The sequence below is a fragment of the Malus domestica genome, chromosome 06, assembly GCF_042453785.1.
Source record: "Malus domestica chromosome 06, GDT2T_hap1".
In the NCBI taxonomy this organism is placed as follows: domain Eukaryota; kingdom Viridiplantae; phylum Streptophyta; class Magnoliopsida; order Rosales; family Rosaceae; genus Malus; species Malus domestica.
Window position 1 is genome coordinate 21,668,344 of NC_091666.1, and position 23,389 is coordinate 21,691,732.

A 23,389-nucleotide genomic window follows, 5' to 3' on the forward strand; every position below is an offset into this window, starting at 1 on the left:
CCACAAGGCAACTCCCAAATTATTTCTTTCAAATTATATTAATTAGCTACTTAATTGATTTATTACTCAATTAATTCATTAATTAGCTAATTGATGGTAATTAACACCAAAAAATACCAAAGGTGGCTGTTTCCCACCTCTCCAAAGGGGGCTGGCCACACTACTATATATACCACCTCATTTTGTCCAAAACCTAATTCCAAGCTTCTGATAGTGTCCTATGACTTTGCCCAATTTGCGAAAAGAGGAAAAGAGGATGTTCATTTGTTCGTTTGGAATCCGGATTCTCTGTAGATCCTCTTTGTGAGGATCCTAAAATCGCTAAATCGTGTCCGTTTATGGTATATCGTGCAGTTAGAAATCATTTTAAATTTATTTATTTAAAATTGAACATAAATAGTACCTAACAAAATCTGACTGCACAATGTACAATGAACAGACAATATATACGAATCCCTGAAATCCTCACAAAGAGGATCCTATTAGGTTCGTTTGGTCTAGACTGAGAGGGATTAGCATTTAATTTCATGGTTTTCATTTACTTTTTCTTTGATCCCCATGGTTTTAGTTGTCTAGCCCAAGAAGTGGCTTGTGATGTCAAAAGATTTAGGGAACTTTAACGAAAAGTTCCTAGTACTGTTCATTTTAACGAAAAACCATATTTTTACACTAAAAAGTCAATCATGATACTATTCACTTTACCATTTATTTTGTCATTATCATTAAAACTCAAAGTTTTCAAGCATTTTTCATTAATTTTTCTAAAGATTTACTTGCTTTCGGTCAAAAAATTAAAGAACGAACAAAAAAATTATCTGCACAGTTTGCCCAATTAGCCTTTTTATTTTGCCCGAATGGGCTCTTTTTCCTTTTGCCTGAATGGGCTTGTATTTGTTTTTATTACCTGGATGGGCTTTTATTTATTTGCCCGACTGCACCTTTACTACTTTTGCCCAAATGGGCCATACTAAAAAAAATATAGAAAATTCAGAAAATACAAAATAATAATAATAATAATAAAGTTATGGCTTTTTAACGAGGCTATTGTCATGTGTTTTCAATCTTCGGAGTTATAAGTTTCACAAATTTTGTTCAAATTTAGGAAACTTGGGGGGCTAAGTTTGTCTAAAATTGTCATAATTTCACTTATTTGGATCTAAAGCCAAGGTATAGTATTTTGGGGGGTTTATTGTGCAATTAGGTTAAAGTTGCATCATGTGGGACATGTTTGACTTACAGATATTAAGTGGCACCCATTATTATATGTAATTGTTAGCAGTCCATTCCCACTGCAGGTAGATTTGTGGGAGGTAGACAACAAGTTGGCTTCTTTTAATATCATTTCTCATGCAAGTGGAAGTTGATGGGCGATGGAGTTTGTCCAACAAATGGCTCTTTAAATTCCTTAAGGATGCAAGGGCCAGAGGAAAGAGCACGCTCAAACAATCAAACCAATTTCTCTACGGCGGCAACCTTTTTCATTTGAAAGCTTTCTTTACTATTGCAAGCTCTTTACTTTCTTTTAGTATTGCAAGCTCTTTAATTTCTTCCAATTCATTATAGCTTTGTTGTCTTTACAAGTATTTAGTCCATTTCAGTACAAGTTCTCTTTGAATTGTTATTGTAATTTCAATACAAAGCACTTAAGCAATTTCTTTTTCTTCTCACCATTTACACATTGTGATTGAATTCTCTACATAAGTAAAGTCCTTATCATATAAGGCAAAGAAAGAACCTAAGTGGAGTCACTCCTACTCAATGGCACAATCTTTTGGTTAGAAGCTAAATAGCGCAATCTCCATCACTCAAATCCCGTCTACTAATGGTAGCTAGTAGTGGCACACTCGCAATCTCTAATCTCATGTTCAAGTAAATTCCTGGCCTACCCATAAGGCTTATGGCGAATTTAGGGGCTAAACAATATTACTATTACAATAGAGGTACAATGGAGAGAGAGAGAGAGAGAGAGAGAGAGAGAGAGAGAGAGAGAGAGAGAGAGAGAGAGTAAAAATGTGGTTTCATGGATATGAATATGTGCAAACTAGTCATGCTACTCCTACTCCACTCAATGTTGCCCATATTCAGATCAATGAACTCAACTTGCAAGTCTCCATAAGAATGTATTCATTCTTATGGAGACTTGCAAGTTGAGTTCATTGATTCTCTTTCTACCAAGTAATTCAATCAAACCAGCACCAAGCTCACACCACATGTAATCATGCAACTATGAAGCCTAGCTTTCTATTTGGCTGCTTTTGGGTTTTATCTTCACCAATCACAAGTCATTTTCCTGTTGGAGAATATGAGAGGAGATGGTCATTACAAATTAAGTCATCAAACAATGATGCTGCTTGAAAGAGGCCAATGACTTTTCAGTGAGAGATTTCATTCTTTCTTTCCAAAACTTTGAAAACCAATTGGCTAGGACTACAACCTACTCCAACTCTTGCAATAAAACTCAAATTTTAGGAGCATCCAGCCCACTTTCATCTTGAAAGCTTTAGATCCATCTTGAAAAGTTCTAACATCAAGACCCCCCCTTCTCTTTTTGGAGAAGATATTTGTTTCCTCATAGGCAAAAGATACCTTCCCTTGCAATACTATTGTCGGCGGGATCCGTCAGTGCGCCCTTGACACCATTTGGAACTTAAAGAAATAAACTCATATAATGCGTTACTAGAACCATAAGAATAGGTACTCAAAAGATCAAAAACTTATTAGGTGTCAAAAGTACACCGTTTTTTCCCATCGTCACACATTCTCCAGGTCCAAAGGGGTCCAGTGCCTAACAGCTCTAAACCTACCCCAACTTGCCCCAACTCTTGGACCAAATATGATTTTTAACCCAAAACTTATCTTTGGGGCAAATTTAACATAGAATTCCCCTTGGTTATTGGCTCACCCACTATATATGTGTATTTTTATTAGTTTTATATTTATAAATTTATTGAATCCAACGGCAAAGATCTAATATGATCAAATCCAATTGTAAAAAATAAAAAAATCTAACAGTCCAAATTTAATTCCAACGATTAAAATAATTAAAAAACATTTTTATATGTTTCTTTTTCTTTCATAATGTTCCACGAGTTTCATGATGTCGGTTTAATGATTTTTCAATATTTATCGGAATCTAAACATTTTTAGGTTAAAATGTTCATAAAAATAAGAGGTATTTGTCAAAATCCCCCCTAAACTTGTAACTGACTGCGAATTTACCCCCTCAACTTTAGTTTCCGTCAATTACCCCCCTAAATTTTTGTTTATGGCTAAATTCCCCCCTGCCGCTTAAATTTCTCACCTTTTATCCGTGATTCATATTAAAAAATAAAAAGATAAAGAAACCACATATCTCTCTCATTTTCCCTATTCTACCTGATTGTAACCCTTCCCACCCACTCCAAACCTTAAACCACCAGCCACCCCCAATCCAGATGAAATTCATCCCTCTACACCTTCCCTAAAATTCAGCCCCAGTACCACCCTGCCACAACCACCTACTAACCATGAGCACAATGCATTAGAATAGTACTAAGATGCTTAGCTTAATTGTTAAGTTTTGGTTTGTTAGAGTTAATTGTGTAAGAATTCTTACTCAGCATTATAGTGTATTTATGTATACATACACTGTACTTTGAGAATGGATTAATGAGAATCTTTCTTCAACAAACACTATCTCTCTCTAGATATTTTCTCTTTCTAAATTCTCTCTAGAATCTTGATTTCTTTACAGATTTCTAATCTTCAACATGGTATCCTTCGCCGCCATCTAACGACTTCGATCATTTGCTTCCGTTTGCATGCATTTTCTTGCTCTTTCCTACTTCCTAAACAGGTCTTACCTATTTCTTCTCAGCAAATTGTCTACTAATTCAATGGCGAAAACTACGAATTCCTCTGATTCTCCTTCTCCTGTAACTTCTTCTGGCCCTAATTCTCATGGCGAAGTGTCTCATTCTCTAAACACTCTGATTGCATCAATTACTGTTCAAAATGTCGCTAGAATGGTTCCGACTAAACTCAAGCGTCAGAATTACATTACCTGGAGTAGTCTGTTGATTCCTGTTCTGAAACGATTCAAGCTTCTAGGGCTTATCAATGGCGAAAATCCTTGTCCATTGGAATTTGTTCATGATTCTTCTGGTTCTCGAATTCTCAACCCAGCTTATGAAGTTTGGTGTGAACGCGATCAGATTCTGACAATTTGGATTAATTCTATACTTGCTGAGGATCTTCTTCGTTAACGATTGGGATGGAAGATTCACGATCTCTTTAACAGTCTCCTGAGCGTCGTTTTGATGGTGCTTCGCGCACTCATGTTCACAATCTTCAATCCAAGATCTAGACAATCCAGAAAGGTGACTCTTCGTTGATCGACTATCTCAATTCCATCAAAGAAATATCCAATAAACTGGCTGCTGCTGGTGAGCCGATCTTTGAGAAGGATTTTATTGCTTACATTCTTCCTGTCCTGCTTGATGAGTATGAATCATTTGTAGATTCAATTAAGACGCGATATGAAGATGTGAATGTTGATGAACTTCACGATCTTCTTCCTCCTCCTTCTCTACACCTTTTCATGCTTATATGGCACAGCAAAATCCTTCTAGTTCCAATTCTTTTTTAGGAAAATTTAGAGGAAAGTTTCATAATCGCAATCGATCTAATCAGAATCGTAATTTTGGTGCTAATCGCATGGTGGTGTTCTTGACCTACTCTGAATCAGAATCGATCATCATTGTTTTTCTCTAGACGTCCTAATCCATGTCAACTGTGTAATCAGCATGGTCATCTTGTGACACACCCCGTCCCGAAGGAGGGCATATTGGCCGTCACGTGAGAGTGACGTAACCATTTACACAGTTCGGAAGCTTTAAAGATACAATTACTAAGATGTAACACCCGAGGGTGAGTCTTACTTTTGTGAATTCTGTCAGAACACCGTTGGATTCCTCGTGGCCACCAAAGCTCTACTATCTTGAACCTGGAGGGGCGCAAAACAAAGTTGAGTGGGTCGGTAAAACAAAGTTTTTCGAACATATTTCATTTAATAACATTTCTAACCCCTCACTGTAAAACCTGTATACTTTTCCAGAAAATAACATAATATGCATATAATTCTTCAAATATCTCAAATCACTAATCTTTATCAAAAACCAGAAAGTATGCCATGCAATAATTGTCAATAACAGAATAAGGATGCATCAATATAACAGGTGAAATAATGAATCAACCGGAGACCCTGCAGTTGGTCCTGTACGGTTAATTCAATAGCTCAATATCTAATCCAACCGGAGTCACTGCAGTGACCTGTAATGCACTACTCTGCACATAAATCGAAACTACCTAAAGTAGTATGTACAATAAGAAAGGTGTAAGAATACGCTCTAGTGCTTCTCTCATCAACAGCTGTATAATAATCTAAAATCACCTACAAGTCGGAACCACCTATCATGGTTTGTACGACATGTCGGAACCTTCTAATGGTCTGTATGACATGCACCTACTTGGATCCAAGGTGAGCATGTGGTGCAGGGTGAATAATATAAGCACTAACACCAGGGGTGCAGGTTTGAGCCCTCAACACAATTCACATCACCCAATCCCAAAACAATTTCTTTCAATTGTCACCACCCAGAGCATCCTTTTAAGGCCTAGAACAAAGCCCAAACATTAGTTGGAGCATCGGAGTTGATTTGAGGACGAATTGGAACTCACCCAATTCTAGGGTTTGGTGCTCGTGAGTTCCCAAAAACAAAACCGTGAGGGAATAGTAAGCCCAAAGTGGACAATATCGTACTACGGTGGTGGAGCGGGCCCAGGAAATGATCCGCCCCAGACCGGGATGTGACATCTTGCCCTCTTTTGTGGTCGTCTTTCATAGTTTGCATCTCAGTAATCTCAGGGATTCAACAACACTCTTGTAGGCATGTCTGCCATGACTGGTTCATCTTCTCCAAGCTATTGGCTCACTGATAGTGGTGTTTCACATCATGTAACTCCTGATCCAGCAACTTTTAACTGAGCAATTCCATACACTAGTACTAAACAACTGTTCGTCAGTGATGGTGAAGGTCTCTGCATTTCTTACACTGGATCTGCACTTATTCGAACTACTACTACTATGTTTAAACTAAATGATGTTCTTTTAGTTCCCGAAGCATCTCATAACTTGCTATCAATATATCGATTTGTTCATGACAATTGGTGTTCTCTGACATTTGATCCTTTTGGATTCTATGTCAAGGACCTAAGAACTGGGATGATGCTTTTCCAGCGCCCCGATGAAGGAGGTTTTCTATTGGAATGCATCTAATGGTGTATCTGGTATTGCCATTTCACCTCATGCACTCATGATAGCTAAAGCAGACATCTATATATGGCACAGAAGGCTTGGAAATCCTTCTAGTATAGTGTTAAATAAGGTTGTCAATAAAAGTAACCTACATGTTGTTGGTTCAGTATATAAAAAATCTTTCATATCATTCATACTGATGTATGTGGTCCTTCCCCCACTCTTTCATGTACTAGATATAAATATTATCTCATCCTAGTTGATGATTTTACCAAATATAGTTGGTTATATCGTTTGCACTTCAAGTCTGATGTATGTTCTGTTCTTAAAAATTTTGTATCGAAAGTTCAGAATTGGTTTGATGGTAAGATTTAGTGCCTGAGATCTGATTCAGGGGGTGAGTTTCTAAGTTCTGTTTTACAATATTTTCTCAATGCTCAAGGTATAATACATCAATTGAGTTGTCCTTACACTCTAGAGCAGAATTGGTGTGCAAAGAGGAAACACAGGCATGTTGTGGAAATGGGTAGGACTCTGTTATCTCACAGTGGTTAGCCTTCTAAATTTTAGGTTGAAGCATTTCAAACTTCAGTGTATCTCATCAATAGGCTTCCATCTCAGTCTTCCTCTTGTCCCTGGGAGTTATTGTTCAAAGCTACACCTAAATATCACACTTTGAAGACCCTTGGTTGTGCTTGTTATCCTTGGTTACAACCCTATAGTTCTAACAAACTAGGCACAAAGAGCAAGCTATGTGTATTTTTGGGCTATAGCTTGAATCAAAGTGGGTATAGATGTCTAGATCTAGTTACCAACAAGTTGTACATTTCAAGACATGTTGTCTTTGATGAAGCTTTCTTCCCTTTCAAGAAAATTAATTTTTCCCTTACCACTTCCTCAATATCACCTAGTACACCTTCATATTCTCCTATTTCATTCACCATACCAGTTCCTTTTGCATCATATTTACCCAAATTCTCCAACTTATCTACTGTATCAGATTTACCAACTGCATCTTCTACTACAGTCTCACCTACTACTACTCATTCTCCTCTTCTAACATCCATTACTCAGCCTACAGACATTGTTACTTCAGCTTTTATTCCCATTAATAATCATCCCATGGTTGCAAGGGCTAATGCTAGTATACACAAGCTTAAAGTGTTCACTGTAACTAAACATCACCTTCATTCCACTGTTGACTATCTTACTGTTATTCCTCCTACACCAACCACTTATCTTCAAGCCTCTAAGAACTCAAACCGGTTGGCAGCAATGAAGGATAAGTATCATGCTTTGCAGTCCACAGGTACTTGGGAACTAGTACCCCCCCAATCCTCAATATAATTTGGTAGGCTACAAATCGGTGTTGAAACTCAAACACAAGGCTGATGGTTCTATAGAGAGTTATAAAGCTAGACTCGTAGCCAAGGGTTTTCATCAACAAGAAGGTCTTGATTTCTCTGGACTTTAGCCCAGTAACTAAACCTACTACAATTCGAATTCTTTTCTCTATTACAGTTACATATAATTGGTTTGTTCATCAGTTGGATGTGAGTAATGCATTTCTTCATGGCCATCTCAAAAATGATGTATACATGGTGCAACCTCCTCGGTTTATTGATCAAACTAAACCTTATCACGTTTGTAAACTGAAGAGATCACTTTATAGTCTAAAACAAGCACCTAGAGCCTGGTATGAAGCATGTTATTCCCTCATTGGGATTTACCTCTTCTTCCTCTGATACTAGTCTCTTCATTAAGAGAGGTTCTACTATTACATTAGCCTCATTTATGAGGATAATATCATCATAACTAGGAGCTCAACTACTGTTTGTCAGTCCATAATTTCCAAGTTGCAATCTTTGTTTCCTGTCAAAGATTTGGGAGATATTCATTATTTCCTAAGAATTGAAGTTCACAGATCCTTTGCAGGTCTCTTTCTTCATCAATCCAAATATGCCTTGGATTGCTTAAGAAAACAGACATACTTGGTGTCAAAACATGTTCTACTCTAGTGGGTTCAACCAAGTTGGATCATTCTGGTTCTATTCCTTTAGATCCTACATCTTATAAGTCAACTGTTGGTGCACTTCAATACTTGACCTGGACAAAACCTGATATGGCTTTTGCAGTGAATCAGGTTTACCATCACAAGCATGCTCCTAGAACTATACATCTACAGGCTGTCAAAAGGATTTTAAGATACCTAAAGGGTACAATTGACTCAGGCTTGTGGTTCAAACCATGAAAACAGTGTCTCACAACTTGGTCTGATGCTAATTGGGCAGGTTGTCTAGTAGACAGAAGATCTACCAATGGCTATTGTGTTTCCTTTGCTCTTCGTCAAACTCCTGTGATTTTGTTGTGATAATCATAGTGTTATTGCATTAGCTAATAACCCAGTTTGTCATGCTCGAACAAAGCACGTCGAGATTGATTACCATTACATCTGAGAGAAGGTTCTTCAAGGTCATATCAGTGTTCATCATGTTGCTACTCTCTTCCATATTGCTGATATTTTTACTAAATCCTTACCTGCAGACAAATTTGCTACTCTCAGTCACAAGCTTTCAGTTTGCTCTCCTCCCTTCAACTTGAGGGGGTGTGTTAAGGATATTGAAGGACCAGCTACTAACCATGAGCACAATGCATTATAATAGTACTCAAATACTTAGCTTAATTGTTAAGTTTTGGTTTGTTAGAGTTAGTTGTGTAAGAATGCTTACTCAGCATTATGGTGTATTTATGTTTACATACACGCTATACTTTGAGAATGGATTAATGAGAATCTTTCTTCAACAAACACTATCTCTCTAGATATTTTCTCTCTCTAATTCTCTCTAGAATCTTGAATTCTTTACAGATTTCTAATCTTCAACACCCACAATCTCCAGCAAGTCCCAGATGCTAATTCAAAAAAGATCCAAATGACAATTTTGACCTCCAAAGTAGCGGAACCATGGATGAAATGTGTAAGACTTAACGGAAAATGGGAATTTGACCATAAATAAAAGTTTAGGGAGGTAATTGGCTAAAATTAAAGTTTTGTGGTAAATTGATAGTAGGTTGCAAGTTTAGGGGGATTTTCGACAAATAGGCTAAAAATAAATTAGAATAGTTTACATTTTTTTTTTTTTTCAAAAAGTTACTTTAAGGAAAAAAAATCCTAAATTCCTTATTTTGTAATCTCGTGCTAAAAATTTAACCTATAAGGGTTGGAGCAGAAAAACTGTTCATGGGTTAAAACCTAAATTTTCTGATTTAAAAATTCGAAGTTTTAACTCAAGGATTGAAGATGGTCTAATGGTGTCAATGATTTAATCTTTGTCGATCTAATTCTTTGGGAAATTAAGTACCACTCAATATTACAATCTGACGGTGTTCCTCTTCTCTTGTAAATGAGATGTCTTAAGTTCGAATCTTATAGATGACGAATTTGATACCAAATTATGTTGCTTATTGTATGGTTTAGCTGAACTCCCCATCTACTAATATATCGTTGTAGTAAAAATGAAAATTGGCTATAACCCACTGTATCATGTGGAGAGTGCACCGTGAGTGTAAGTTTTTCAATAAATTTTTATTTTAAGGTATTTTCAATAAAGTTAAAAAGAAAAAGACATTTCTATTATAAGCACGGAATATCTGACTTGGGTGTAGGAAAGGGCCCAAGCTGAAATAAAAGAATAGGCCCAAAAGGAAATTCATAAAAGAAAAGGTGTCACCAAAGAATATGATAATTAGCCAAAAACGACAAAAAGTCTTTGCCGTAAAGGCACGAGATAGAAGCAGATTAAATAATGTAGGCAGCACTTTTGTGGGTCCGACCTCTGCCAAAAGGAGACAAATTCAATCTCCCCAACTTATTTGCCATCAGGAAAACACTGATTTATTGGCTGCCTCAACGTCACCACAACCTTCACGAATTCCAGTACACCATTTGGACCAAAAAGCAATCCCATGAGTGAAGAAAATTTTATACGTCATTATATAAATTTTATACGTCAATAAAGGATACGCTTATTTTATGCGTTCAATTTCGAATCCCTCATTACTTTATATTAACTTCAGGTTAAATGTAAAAATACAAAAAATATCAAAAATGTTACGGCTACCTCATATTTATATCATTATTTGTATCATCTTTTTAATAAAAATGAGATCCACGTGCTTTGACAAACTTTATGTCTCCAAGAAACATAATACAAATAACGATACACATGTGACAAATGTAACATTACTCAAAAGTTATGAGTCAAAACTGTTTATCAATACCCATAAAAAGATTAGGCTACGATATTATAATGCATATCACAAAAAGATTAGGCTACAATATTAACAGAATGACTTGGGTTTTGTGATTAATTATCACTAACTCAAAATTAAGCTAAAGCTCATAGAACTTGCAAAACACAAAATTACTAGTTTCTACAGACATCTCCTACTCCTCCATATTCTGGCTTTTTCTAAAAGCAATTTACAATAATTAACAAGAAAACCTGGCCACTGCCCCTTTTGGCCTTCTTTGATTTGAGCATGATTAACAAACAGCAACATTGACTTGACCACTCCCCCCCATTTCCCGCCAAAAAAGCATGCGGAAAAAGATCTCGGCCGTTAAAGCACACCTCCTGCGCCTTGATCCGACGACTTGCGTGACATCTCAACTGACTTTTTTTCGTTCGAGGGATCGCTCACTGACCGAGACAGTAGGTTAGTGTCCGAATCTTACCCGAAATAAATAAAGACAAAAAATTAAAATTAAATTGGTCAAATTAATTATAAACAAAAGGAAATAATGATAAATAAAATAAAGTATTATTCGTCTTGTAAAAATATCACTTTACATTCCTTATAAATATATATTTTTTTCTAAATATAAAAAATTTAGAATGTAAAACGAAATTTTTAGAATACTAATATTAATTTTCTAAAATAATTAAAAATTAATATAAAGTACCTCGGGAGGCATTGAAGGAACGCTTGCAATGCAGGATGGCGCTTTGGATTCCGTCCTGCTGCTGAAGCAGCGAATCATCCCTCCTCTGAGTGACCACGGCGCCCGATGGAGCCGCGGCTACGGCGGAAGAAGCCGACCGACTCTTCCCCAAGTGCTTGCAGACCACTCTCAGCCCAGCCGGGATATTCCCCTGTTTCTGACCACTCTTCGCATTGCTCGCAGTCGCCGGCGGGGGCTCCGACACTTCTGCTCCCGGTTGGGTCTTCTCAGCCTCAGCCGGCGCCGCTGTTGAGCCGTTCAAGCTGAGCTGCCCAGACAGTCTAAGCTTCTCGCCGTACCTCTTTGAAACGCGAACGTAGAGCGGCTTAACCATTTTCAAGTACTTTTGCATTACCTCTTTGGAAAAGCGCTTTTCCTCAGAAGCCGATTCTTCAGAAGCGTTTATCGGCGTCGGCTTCTCCTGGGTCGTCGTCTGAGACTTTTTAGCTGTAGAGATTCTCGAGCTATTGTCTCTTGTAAACAAAGACACAATGGGGACCTCCTCCACCTTGAATTTCACCGTGAAAAGCTTCCCCTGCTGTTTCTGCTTTTGCGGCGGTTCCTCTTCCGGTGGTTTTTCCTGGGTTTTTTGCGGCGCTTCTTTCGAAACCGCCGCAACGGACCCCACGGCCGGCGGCTCCGTTTTCTCTGGTTTTTCCGACGCGTTTGAATTCGACTTCGATTTCTTCAAACCCAGCATGAAAACACGAAACTTGGTGGCCGATTTCAACAATGAGCCGGCGAATTGGGGCTTGGAGTTGGATTCTTCAGATGGGTTGAACTCAATCAACGACGGCTCGATGGGCACAAGCTTCCCTTTGAAGAACAAGTCGTCGGAGGGAGAGAGAGTCAGATTCGGGTCGTCCGTACGGTCCTGGCTCGACCCGGAAGAGACAGTGAAGTTGAACTCCCCCTCTCCATCATCACAATCGTCAGACTCGTCATCGCCGTCGTCGTCTTCTAGTCGGGCCTCCTCGTCGCTGTCGTCCGTACAATCTCCGTCTCCACAGGGCTGGTGGGTTTGGGCGGCGGCCGCTTCATCTTCGTCAGGGACGGCAAACTCCAAGTCGAAGAAAGGGCCGTCGTCGTCGTCGGTGTCTTCGTCGTCATTTTGGGCGACGGCGGTGAGGATCGTGGTGGTGGGTGAAGTGGTGGTGGGGGTGCGCATTTTAGCAGAATCAGGAGTGTCGGGGCAATTAGGAAGGGGGGTGCCATACACAGCACCACCGCCTCGCCAGTACTTGAGCAAGCTGAAAGCTTCCATGGTTGGGAGAGCCAGTATAAGGCAGAAGGAGTGGGTATACTGACTAAAAAGAGAGAGAGAAAAGGAGAGGGAAAAGGCAGGGGTTTGCGTAGAAGAATGGGTTTGCAAAGAGAGTAGTACCGCTACTGAAAATGCAAGTGATGGGTAGAGAGAGAGAGAGAGAGGGGTGAAACCGTAAAAGTGTCAGAGAGAGAGAGACGACGGGGTAGGGTTAATTTGTTTGTAGTGAATACGGGCCTTGCAGGGCAGTGCAGGGCAGTCATGTGAGGGAGAACAGTCGCGTCCCAGTAAAGATAATAATAGCGACAGAGACGAATTAATAGAGGGAGAGTACACTACAGCATCTATACGACGAGAGGTTTTTTAAAATGTTCGTGATTCGAGATGGTACATTATGTGTTATTATATAAATAGTAAAATATATGTGTTAAAATATTAATAATTTAAAATATAAAATTTCCCACCACATACATAAAAACATATGATATATCATCTGTGTTATCGTCACAATAATAAATTTCTCCTATACGACCTATTTTCCTACTCTCACTTTCAATTTTTTTAAACAATGATTATCTATCTTAATGTAGTTTAAATTTACTTTATCAAGTGAGAATCGAATTTAAAATTTTTTATTCACAAGTTTGAGAGTTCTGAACAACTTACTACTAATTTTCCATCTTAATTTGCAATTTTTCTTCTAAGATACGTGTTCTTCTTGAGTAGTTTGTGAAATTAATATTTTATTGTAGGCCTATTTGATTGAACGATCTAAGGTTTAGAGAGAAGGGCCGATAATATTGAGGGAGAAGAGAGAGTGATTTAATTGTGAAATGTGTTTGATTCACCACATTGTGCCTTTATTTATAGTAGTAGGATAGGTAAAAACCTTTCCTTTTACGATTACAACATTTAATAGGTAATCTACTCCTAATACGAATATAAGATACATTCTCATATCTACTAAGATTTACACAATCACATTCCTATTCTAAATATGACTGCAACACTCCCTCTTGAGTGTGTAAATACTCAACAAATCATCGCATCAGATCTTCAGCAGATAAGGTAGAATAGTTGATGAAGTCATCGGCACAACGGGTGGTCACAAGTCTCAAATTTAAGTGAAGTATGTATTTGTAGTAAAACTCACAAAACTTCGCTATAGTAAAACCCAAGGCATAGGAAAAATCCATAGACTAAGAAGAAAAGTGAGAAGTATGCATAATGTCTAAAACAAACGTCAAACTAGACGAAAGTAGTGAACTCAACGGAGTATGATCATCCCATGATGGATGCCTCATTAAAACCTCGTTAGGTAGCAAAAACCCAATGGGAAAATGCTCCTAACCGTAGGAAAAAAAGTACATTAAGATCATGTGAGTATGCTTCTAGATACTCTCCCTGAGTTAGACAAAACTTCTAAATAAGAGAACTACAAGCGATTCAACTCAAATAATTTACGCATACCGATTCCGTGAACAAACTTCTGAAAAGTAGACTTGACTTGGTGAAGAGATCAGCCAGGTTGTCATGGGAACGAATTTGCTTGACTTTAATGTTCTAATGCTGTTGTTGCTAGTGTGAGTAAAAGAACTTTAACGCTATGTGCTTGGTATTGTCTCCCTTGATGTATCCCTTATTCAACTGCTCGATACATGCCGCATTATCTTCAAAGATCATCGTAGGAAGGTCAACGATTGATGTAAGACCACTAGTGATTCGAATATGTCCCATAACTTCTCTCAGCCAAAAGCACTCATGCAATGCTTCATGCAGGGTGAGAATCTCAGCATGGTTCAACGAAGTCACAATTAGTGTTTGCTTGGTAGACCTCCAAGATATAGCGGTGTCTCCAACGGTAAAGACATAACCTATTTGAGAACGTGCTCTATGTGGGTCAGACAGATATCCAGCATCTGCATAACCAACAAGGCAAAAATCAATCCGAGGACTATAAGGGGCGGCAACACTCGAAGATTTGTGGGTATAGAACAATCCCAAATCCGTTGTACCCTTGAGGTAGCGAAAAATGTCTTTAACACCATTCCAATGCATGCGTGTGGGCGCATTGCTGTATCTTGCCAAAAGATTCACAACGAAGAAGATGTCAAGTCTAGTGCAATGAACCAAGTATAATAAAGCCCCAATTGCACTTAGGTTAGGAACTTCGGATTCCAAAATATCTTCCTCGTCCTCCTTTGGACGGAAAGGATCTCGTTTAGCATTTAGAGTCCGAACGACCATAGGTGTACTCGAAGGCTTCGTTTTATCCTCATTAAAACGACGCAACACTTTTTGGGTGTAGTTCGATTGATGTACTAAGATTCTATCCGAACAATTCTCGATCTCTAGGCCAAGACAATATCAAGTTTTCCCAAAATCTTTCATCTCAAATTTCGATTTCAAGTGTACAACAATTTCCTCAAGCTCTACGGGAGTCTCAATGAGGTTCATGTCATCGACATAAACTGCAACGATTGCAAATCCGGAATGTGACTTCTATATGAACACCTATGGGCATAATTCGTTGTTCACATAACCTTGACTTGTCAAATATTCACTCAAATGGTTATACCACATCCGCTCGGATTGTTTCAATCTGTAGAGTGACCTCCTCAACTTAATTGAGAAAGTTTTCCATGGTCTAGAACTATTTGAACCAGTTAATAAAAGTCATTATGGAACTTTCATGTAAATTTTCGTATCTAGATCCCCATAGAGATACGCAGTTACTACGTCCATAAGCTGCATATTTAGTTTTTCGGAAACTACCAAACTGATTAGGTAGCAGAATGTTATAACGTCCATTAAGGGGGAATACGTCTCCTCGTAATCAATCCCAGGGCGCTGAGAAAAGCCTTGCGCTACGAGGCATGCTTTGTATCGCACTATTTCATTCTTCTCATTATGTTTCTTCATGAAAACCCACTTGTAGCCAACAGGCTTCACGCGTGGTGGTGTAGGAATGATAGGTCTAAACACCTTACGTTTCGATAGCGAATTGAGTTCGGCCTGAATTGCTTGTTTCCATTTTAACCAATTAGTTCTACGTCGGCATTCATCGACGAAATGTGGTTCAATGTAATCGCTAAGCATGATATCAGTAGCTACTGAGTACATGAATGTATCGTCGACGATCATCTCATTCTTATTCTAAACCTCACTAATACTGCGTAGTGGACCGAAATCTCAAGATTCTCGGGAGGTCAGCATGTTTCGTCTGAAGCATCACCGTAATCTAGAATAACCTCATGTGTTGGAACGGATGAGTGAGCGATGGTCGGATTCAAACTAGGGTCACTAATTGGTGCTATTTTCTTCTTCTGGGTTGTGAATCTTTTAAACCAAGGGGTCTGCCACGCTTCAGGGTCGAAGTAGATGATTGGCAATGTACCTTGCCGCGTGGAGGGTGCGGCCTCCCCACCTTCGAGGACTGTCCGGCCTTCCCAGACGGGTTGTTGGGGTACATCTATCTTTGCAGGTGTGTTTGTAGCGGGTATATGTGATCTTGTCACCTTTGCTAGATTATTAAAAGAATCCGGCATGCTTTGAGAAATGCTTTGAAGATCTATAATTCGTCGCACCTTAGTTTCAGACTGGGCAGTATGGAGATCTAAATGAGATATAGTGGGAGCATACCATGACAATTCACAGCGTTCTACAGGAACGTTAGCATGCTTATCTCCCTCTAACGACGGGAAGGTTGTCTCATCAAAGTGACAATCTGCAAAACGTGCGGTAAAAAGATCTTATGTCAAAGATTCTAAGTAGCAAACAATTAATGGTGAATCATAACCGACATAAATTCCCATTTTTTCTCTAAGGACCCATTTTGGTACGTAACGGCGACATTATTGGCACATAAATGGTGCACCCAAACACCCATAAATGCGAGACACCAGGCTCGTATCCAGTGACCAACTGTAACAATGAATGTGGTTGAGTAGCGGTAGGCCTCAAACGGACCAACATAGCTGCATGCAATATTGTATAGGCAGATATTGGCAGTTTGGGTCTCATAACCAAAGTCCGAGCTATCAATTAAAGGCTCTTTATGAAAGCTTCTGCCAAGCTATTTTGGGTGTGAACATGGGGTGCAGGATGTTCCACATCAATCCCTACTGACATGCAATAATCGTCAAAAGTCTGTGACGTAAACTCTCAAGCATTATCTAGTTGAATAGACTTAATCAGAGAATTAGGGTGGTGAGCCCTTAGCTTAATGATTTGAGCTATGAGTTTAGTAAACGTGGCGTTGAGTGTGGACAATAAGCAAACATGTGACCATCATGTCAATGCATCAACCAACACCATAAAGTATCTAAATGGTCCGCATATTGGTTGGATAAGTCCACAAATGTCCCCTTGAATCCTCTAAAGAAACTTAGGGGGGTCGTGAATAATTTTTGTATATGAGGGTTGAGTATTCAACTTCCCTAAAGAATACACTTTACATGGCGGAAGTCCAATGTAAGGATTTAACTTATGCCTGTGTGAAGATTTGAGGATACGGCGTATCATGTCACGTCCAGGATGTCCCAAACGGTCATTCCAAAGCAACAAAGTGTGATGTACAACCCACTCAGTAGACGTTCCAACATCTCGTGAATACGCTTCTGGCCATATTCATATGAAGTGATACAAAGAAATTCAGAACCATTATTTTTAGTGGTTTCAATATGATATTGATTATCTTAACTATCTCTAAAACTCAGCAACGTTCTTCCAGAACGTGGAGAATAGAGTGCCTCCTTAATTGTCAAGATTGTACCATTAAACAACATGATACGTGCATTTCCGTATCCTTCAATTAGGTTGGATGAGCTTAAGAGAGTTGTCAAATGAGCTTTCTTGGGTATTAAGTTAGTAAAATAGTGTTGTTCACGCAAGATGGGTGTGGTTACACTATCTGCCAAACAACTAACTTCCCCACTAAACATACCTAGAAATAAATTGATTGAATTGGTCACATGTATAAATATAAGTCCATTCATTCAATTAAGCAATTCGAGAAAATATCAAAACAAACCAAAACCAAACAAATTATTCCAAATACTTAGAAAAATTGTTCAAGATTAAACCATAAACCTAGAAAAATAGGGGGTAGGGCCGGCCACTCCTAATGGGTTTGGCCACTAGGGGTAAACACCCTAAAAACATGTCTAATTTATTCATCCATCGGCGCTGATGCCTCCTGAAAATTTGATATCTCCATTGATGTAGTTGCATCTTTCGGATGATCCACATGTGCAAAGTTAGACTCACGACGGGAATGATACTTGGCAATAGCCTCAAGGGAAGCTCGGCATACCCATGACCAATGATCCCTTAATCCACAACAATAACACATGTCCAGTTTAGTAGAACGGGATGAACGAGAGCTTTGCACTTGTTCTTGAAGTTTGGGGCCTTAGGGGCGAGTGGTGGACGTCGCTGGGTCACATTTCTTCCCTCAGGTGCAGCATGTTGTTGACCTTGGGCCCTTGGTTGGGCTTGCCAGCCATTGCCATGACCACAACGATTCTTTCGTCGTTTATAGTTGCTAGAATAAGTCGCATGTGCTTTAGGCACGGCGTTCGAGCTAGTTGGTCGAGCTTAATGATTCTTCATCAAAAGCTGGTTCTGCTTTTTAGCGAGAAGTAAAACAAAGATCAAATCCGAAAACTTGGTGAATTTTTGTGCCATATATTGTTGCTGCAAGACAATATTGGTGGCATGGAATATGGAATAGGTTTCCTCCAAGAGATCTGATTCGGTTAGTTCCACTTTGTAGAATTTCAACAGTGAACGAATTCTACAAACTTCAGAGTTATATTTATTCACAGACTTAAAGTCCTGGAAGCGAATATGCTGCCAGTCGTGTCTTGCTTCAGGCAAGTATATGTCTTTCTGATGATCGAAACTATCGGCCAGAGCAAACCAGAAGGTGTGTAGGTCCTCCTCAGAGAGATACTTAGTCTGTAGTGCATCATGGATGTGTCTTCGAATGAAGATCATTGTAGTAGCCTTTTGAGCTTGGTCAGCAGGTTCGTCAGCAATAGGTGCCTTGATGATGGCTCTAATGCCATTTGCAGTCAGATGGAGCTTCACGTCTTGAACCCACTTCAGATAGTTTCTTCCAAAACAGAGAAATCGAGCTTGTTTAAGTTTGACATGTCCCTAAAACAGAGGGAAAAACGTGAGTAGTCATATGGTAAGCCATATACATATATCGTAGAACATACAGGTTCTATAGACATGTATTGGTTTAATTTATGCATGAAAACTATAGGTTTCAAGTGATATGTTTTGAATGAAAACTTCTGGTTTCAAAGGCACTAAATTTCAAACTACAGGTTCAATTTAGTTTTATGAACAATTAGTTCATAATGAGAGGTTCCTATAAGAAACACAAAATGCAATATACTAATTTGAATATAGTGGATTTGAGGTTCTTCAAGAACTCAAGTGTGAGAGCTTCGTTACTACAAAAGTATGTAACGGTTCAAAGTATAAAAATAAATTATTGAATCGTTAATGTCCAAAAGTGATCTTCAGGTTAATAATTTTGGATTCATTATCAAATTAATGGACTGCATGTCACTTTTAATTAATTCAATAAATCATGCTATACTGGATCGATTGTAGAAGCTAAGTAATATTATTGGATCGAAAATATAGCTTAGCCCAAAGAATGGGTTTGGTGCCGTGAACAAAAAAGGGCTCGGGTGGCTGCGGGCCACAGGTTTAGGGAGAAACCCCAGTCGTAGCTAGGTTTCATTATGGGCCAAAGGGTAGGGCACGAGCAGGTCCAGTGCATTGCTGGCCTGAGGGTTTTGGGCGCAGGAATGCGGAGCACAGCCATAAAAGGGGCTGACTACATGTGTGTGGGCTGCAGAGACCAAGCCCAGCCTTGTGGGCTGGCGTGGAGGACACAGCTGTGACGCTGGCCAAGGTAACAAATAGGCTCGGGGCTTCAGGCCCTGTCTAGGTGAAGTCCAGGGCAAGGCCTAGTTCTTGCGTGCATACTGATGGTGTGTTAGGCGTGCCGCACCATGCCCATAGTGATTGTGCGGTGGTGTGCTGCACCATATCCCATTCTTTTTTTTTTCAAAAATCCCTTAGGGTTTAGGAAACCCTAAAATTGCTTCTAATTTAATTTTATACATTGACACACATATTCCACATAACAATTTAATTATGCGATGCATGAAACAAAAATATATATATCAAAAGAAAAATATAAACATAGAGTGGTTCATGCATCATGGGGAATGTTTTCATGCTTCATGGACGTTTCAAATATCTTCTTTTATTTTACCTAATTAGTAGAAAACGAATAAGCCTTTGAATTTGGTGGATGATAGCCTTCTCCTACTATTCGTAAATTCCTCAGGTTCTAGCAAGAGCGTGCTGATAATGTGTTGTAGGCCTATTTGATTGAACGATCTAGGGTTTAAAGAGAGAGAGGGGGCCGGCAATATTGAGGGAGAAGAAAGAGTGATTTAATTGTGAGGTGTGTTTGATTCACCCCATTATGCCCTTATTTATAGTAGTAGGATAGGTAAAACATTTAATAGGTAATCTACTCATAATAAGAATATAAGATACATTCTCATATCTATTAGGATTTACATAATCACATTCATATTCTAAATATGACTGCAACACATTTAGATATTTTATATAAGAATCTAATAAATCATTTTCACGTTTAAATCTTGCATAAAATTTATGTTATTGAGTGGTACAGATTATTATAACCAAACTCTAACTTGTATTCTATTCAAATGGAATTTTCTATTGTCAATTTTCAACAAAATTACCAGATAATACTTGTTTGTATTTTTTACGGACTGTACTTACTATATCCTAAATGTTACTAATTATGTTCATTATATACTATAATTTATTTTATCAATTTTAGAAGTTTCAATTCGTTCTGCAAGAGCCTTCCCCACCCACCCTAGTACGAGTATTTATCATTAATAGTAAAAATTTAACACCTAATTTCATTAATATTACTTTTTATAAAAACTTTCAAATATAACAGAAAATTCACGTGAATAGACCTAAATACTCTCAAAATTCAAAACCTATTCATACAGAAAAGCCAAAACATGAATAGATCTCCTCTACATCATTGTTCAAAGTGCGATGTTGTGAGGGGAGTTGGTAATATCAAACTTGTGCAAGTCAGTTTCTTATTAATTTGTAACTCATAGAACAGGGGGGGTAAGAATTCTGGTGGGAGTTGTAAGAAAGCAACTCGACCGCTCCAAAATTTGAGCTTTTCTTACTCCGAGAAGAATAAAATTGCAGAACATCATAAAGCAGATGGAAACTATTATCTTGTGTTCAAAATCGATGGTCATCCAACCATATATGATATATGGAAGAAATTCAAGAAAGTCAGGATCAAGGTTGCAATCATTGGTATCTTCCTAGCATACCCGATGTCTAGAAAGAATTGTCGTATCTCCATTTGTTGCAGTATTTGAAGCTAAATTGATTTATATTTCATCTAACCTCTTTTTCATCGACTTTTTCTCATAGGAAAAGTATGTAGTTATAAAGAGTGCATTTGAGAATTTTTTTTTTCTATTACATTACCAAATACATCTTTATGTTTATTTGGTTTTAATTTTAAAAGTATTTGTTGAGTTTTGGTTTCAATATTTGTTGTATATTTCATTATGAATGTTACAAGAGAGTGAAGACAACTCTTATAGAGAGCCAAAAGAAAGCTACAATAGATTGTAGGATAACTAGACAAACACAATCCTTAAAATCTGCCCTAACAAGTGGAAAAGCAAAAACCAAATTACAAGTAAAGAAGCTTTTACAAACAACTAAGAAAGGTTGATGTAAGGTAAATGACAAGCTATGGAAAGGTTGATGTAAGGTGAATGACAAGCTATGGAATGTGAGGTTGATGTAAGGTGAATGACAAGCTATAGAAAGTGACTTTAGCCTATGACTTAGCTAAAGTGAGGATGACAACTCATACATACAACTCATCCATACAAACCGGTTTCAATACACCCCATCAAGCTTGATCAAAGGGATTGATTGATCCAAGCTTGCACAACAAACGCTGAAACTGAGTAGAGTCTAGTGCTTTTGTGAATAAATCAGCAAGTTGATCGTGGTTGCGTGTGAACACGGTGTCTATCACCTTGGATTGAACTTGAGCACAAATATAATGGCAGTCAACTTCAATATGTTTAGTACTTTCATGGAATACTGGATTGGAGGCAATGTGCATGGCAGCTTGGTTATCATAATACAAGGACATAGGTGCCATGCTTGTGAATCCGAGCTCGGAAAGAAGACCTTTCAACCATATGAGTTCACAGGTTGTTGCTGCCATAGCCCTATACTTAGCTTCAGCACTAGATCGAGCAATAACAGTTTGTTTCTTGCTCTTCCAAGTGACAAGGTTCCCTCCAACAAATGTGCAAAAACTTATTGTGGATTTTCAATCAAAGGCATTTCCAGCCCAGTCAACATCTGTGTAGGCCAAAATGTGATTTGATCCATTGTTCTTCATAATTATCCCCATTCCTACTGAGCCCTTGAGATATCGAAGTATTCTCTTGACGATTTCCCAGTGAACTAAAGTACGAGAGTGCATGAACTGACTGGCTAGGCTAACTGAATATGAGATATCAGGCCTAATAATGGTGAGATAAACAAGTTTCCCAACCATTCGCTGATAAACACGAGGGTCCGAGAGAGGTTCACCTTTTTCATGCCACTGAAGTTTGCTAGCTAGGGGTGTCCGAGCTGGTTTACATTCCATCATGTTATCTTTATCTAGAAGATCGAGAACATACTTTCTTTTATTCAAGAATAATGCCTTTGAAGAGGTAACTAACTCAATTCCAAGAAAGTATTTCAAGGGCCCCAAGTCTTTAATGGAAAATTTTTGGTGAAGTGACTGTTTAACCGTCTTGATTTCACTTATATTGTCACCTGTAATAATTAGGTTGTCAACATATATAAGCACAACCAATTTGCCAGCAATACTACTTCGAACAAACAAAGAAGAGTCAGCATGACTCCTTTTGAACCCTGCAGCTTCAAGGACTAAACTAAGCTTCGAATACCAAGCTTGAGGGGACTATTTGAGACCATATATGGCTTTGTGAAGTCTGCAGACCTTGTTAGGTTCATTTTCTCTTGGATGACCAGGAGGTAACTTCATGTACACTTCTTCTTCAAAATCCCCATGAAGAAATGCATTCTTCACATCCATTTGGAATAAAGGCCATGCATTATTGACTGCCACAGACAACATTACCCTCACTGTGTTCATTTTGGCAACAGGAGCAAAGGTCTCCTTATAGTCAATGCTATAAGTTTGAGTAAAGCCTTGAGTTACTAATCGTGCCTTGTGTCTTTTAATGCTTCCATTAGAGTTAAATTTGGTCTTATATATCCACCTACTTCCCATGACCTTCTTGCCATTTAGAAGCTCCACCACACTCCATGTCTGGTTGTCATTCAGAGCTTGAAGCTCTTTAGTCATAGCATCTTGCCACTCAGGCATGGATGTGGCTTCATGAAAATTCCTTGGTTCGAAAGTGTGGGACACTTTGTTAAGGAAAGAAGTATGAGAAGATAAGAATATGTGATAAGAAATGGCTGCAGAGATAGGATGCCTTGCAGTGTAAATAACATACTCTTGTAACCTCACTGGTGGATGTCTATCTCGTGTAGGATTTCTTCTTGGTGCACTTATAGCTTGCTGATTTGGTTGAGCTTCTGATGGTTCAGAATAGCTTGGCACTGCATCAGTTATACTCTCAGTGAGTTGAGAATTATCAGGGCTGATATGAGC

General features: G+C 38.5%; 2 protein-coding genes across 3 annotated transcripts; both read right to left on the bottom strand.

Annotated features, from left to right (window-relative positions):
- Positions 1-10,562: 10,562 nt before the first annotated feature.
- Positions 10,563-12,826, bottom strand: LOC103440904 (probable membrane-associated kinase regulator 2). 2 transcript variants are annotated; one of them, XM_008379694.4, is made up of 2 exons: positions 11,259-12,826; positions 10,563-10,995 (listed from the first exon to the last, which is right to left on the bottom strand). In XM_008379694.4, the coding sequence occupies exons 1-2, from the start codon at positions 12,559-12,561 to the stop codon at positions 10,916-10,918; spliced, it is 1,383 nt and encodes a 460-aa protein (XP_008377916.3). In that variant the 5' UTR covers positions 12,562-12,826; the 3' UTR covers positions 10,563-10,915. The 2 variants fall into 2 exon arrangements, with proteins under 2 accessions (XP_008377916.3, XP_008377856.3); XM_008379634.4 differs by having other exon boundaries at positions 10,563-11,025; positions 11,259-12,722.
- A 1,313-nt stretch (positions 12,827-14,139) lies between these two features.
- LOC139196871 (secreted RxLR effector protein 161-like) lies at positions 14,140-14,808 on the bottom strand. The gene has a single exon (XM_070823222.1). The coding sequence runs from the start codon at positions 14,806-14,808 to the stop codon at positions 14,140-14,142; it is 669 nt and encodes a 222-aa protein (XP_070679323.1).
- Between the last annotated feature and the right edge of the window lie 8,581 nt (positions 14,809-23,389).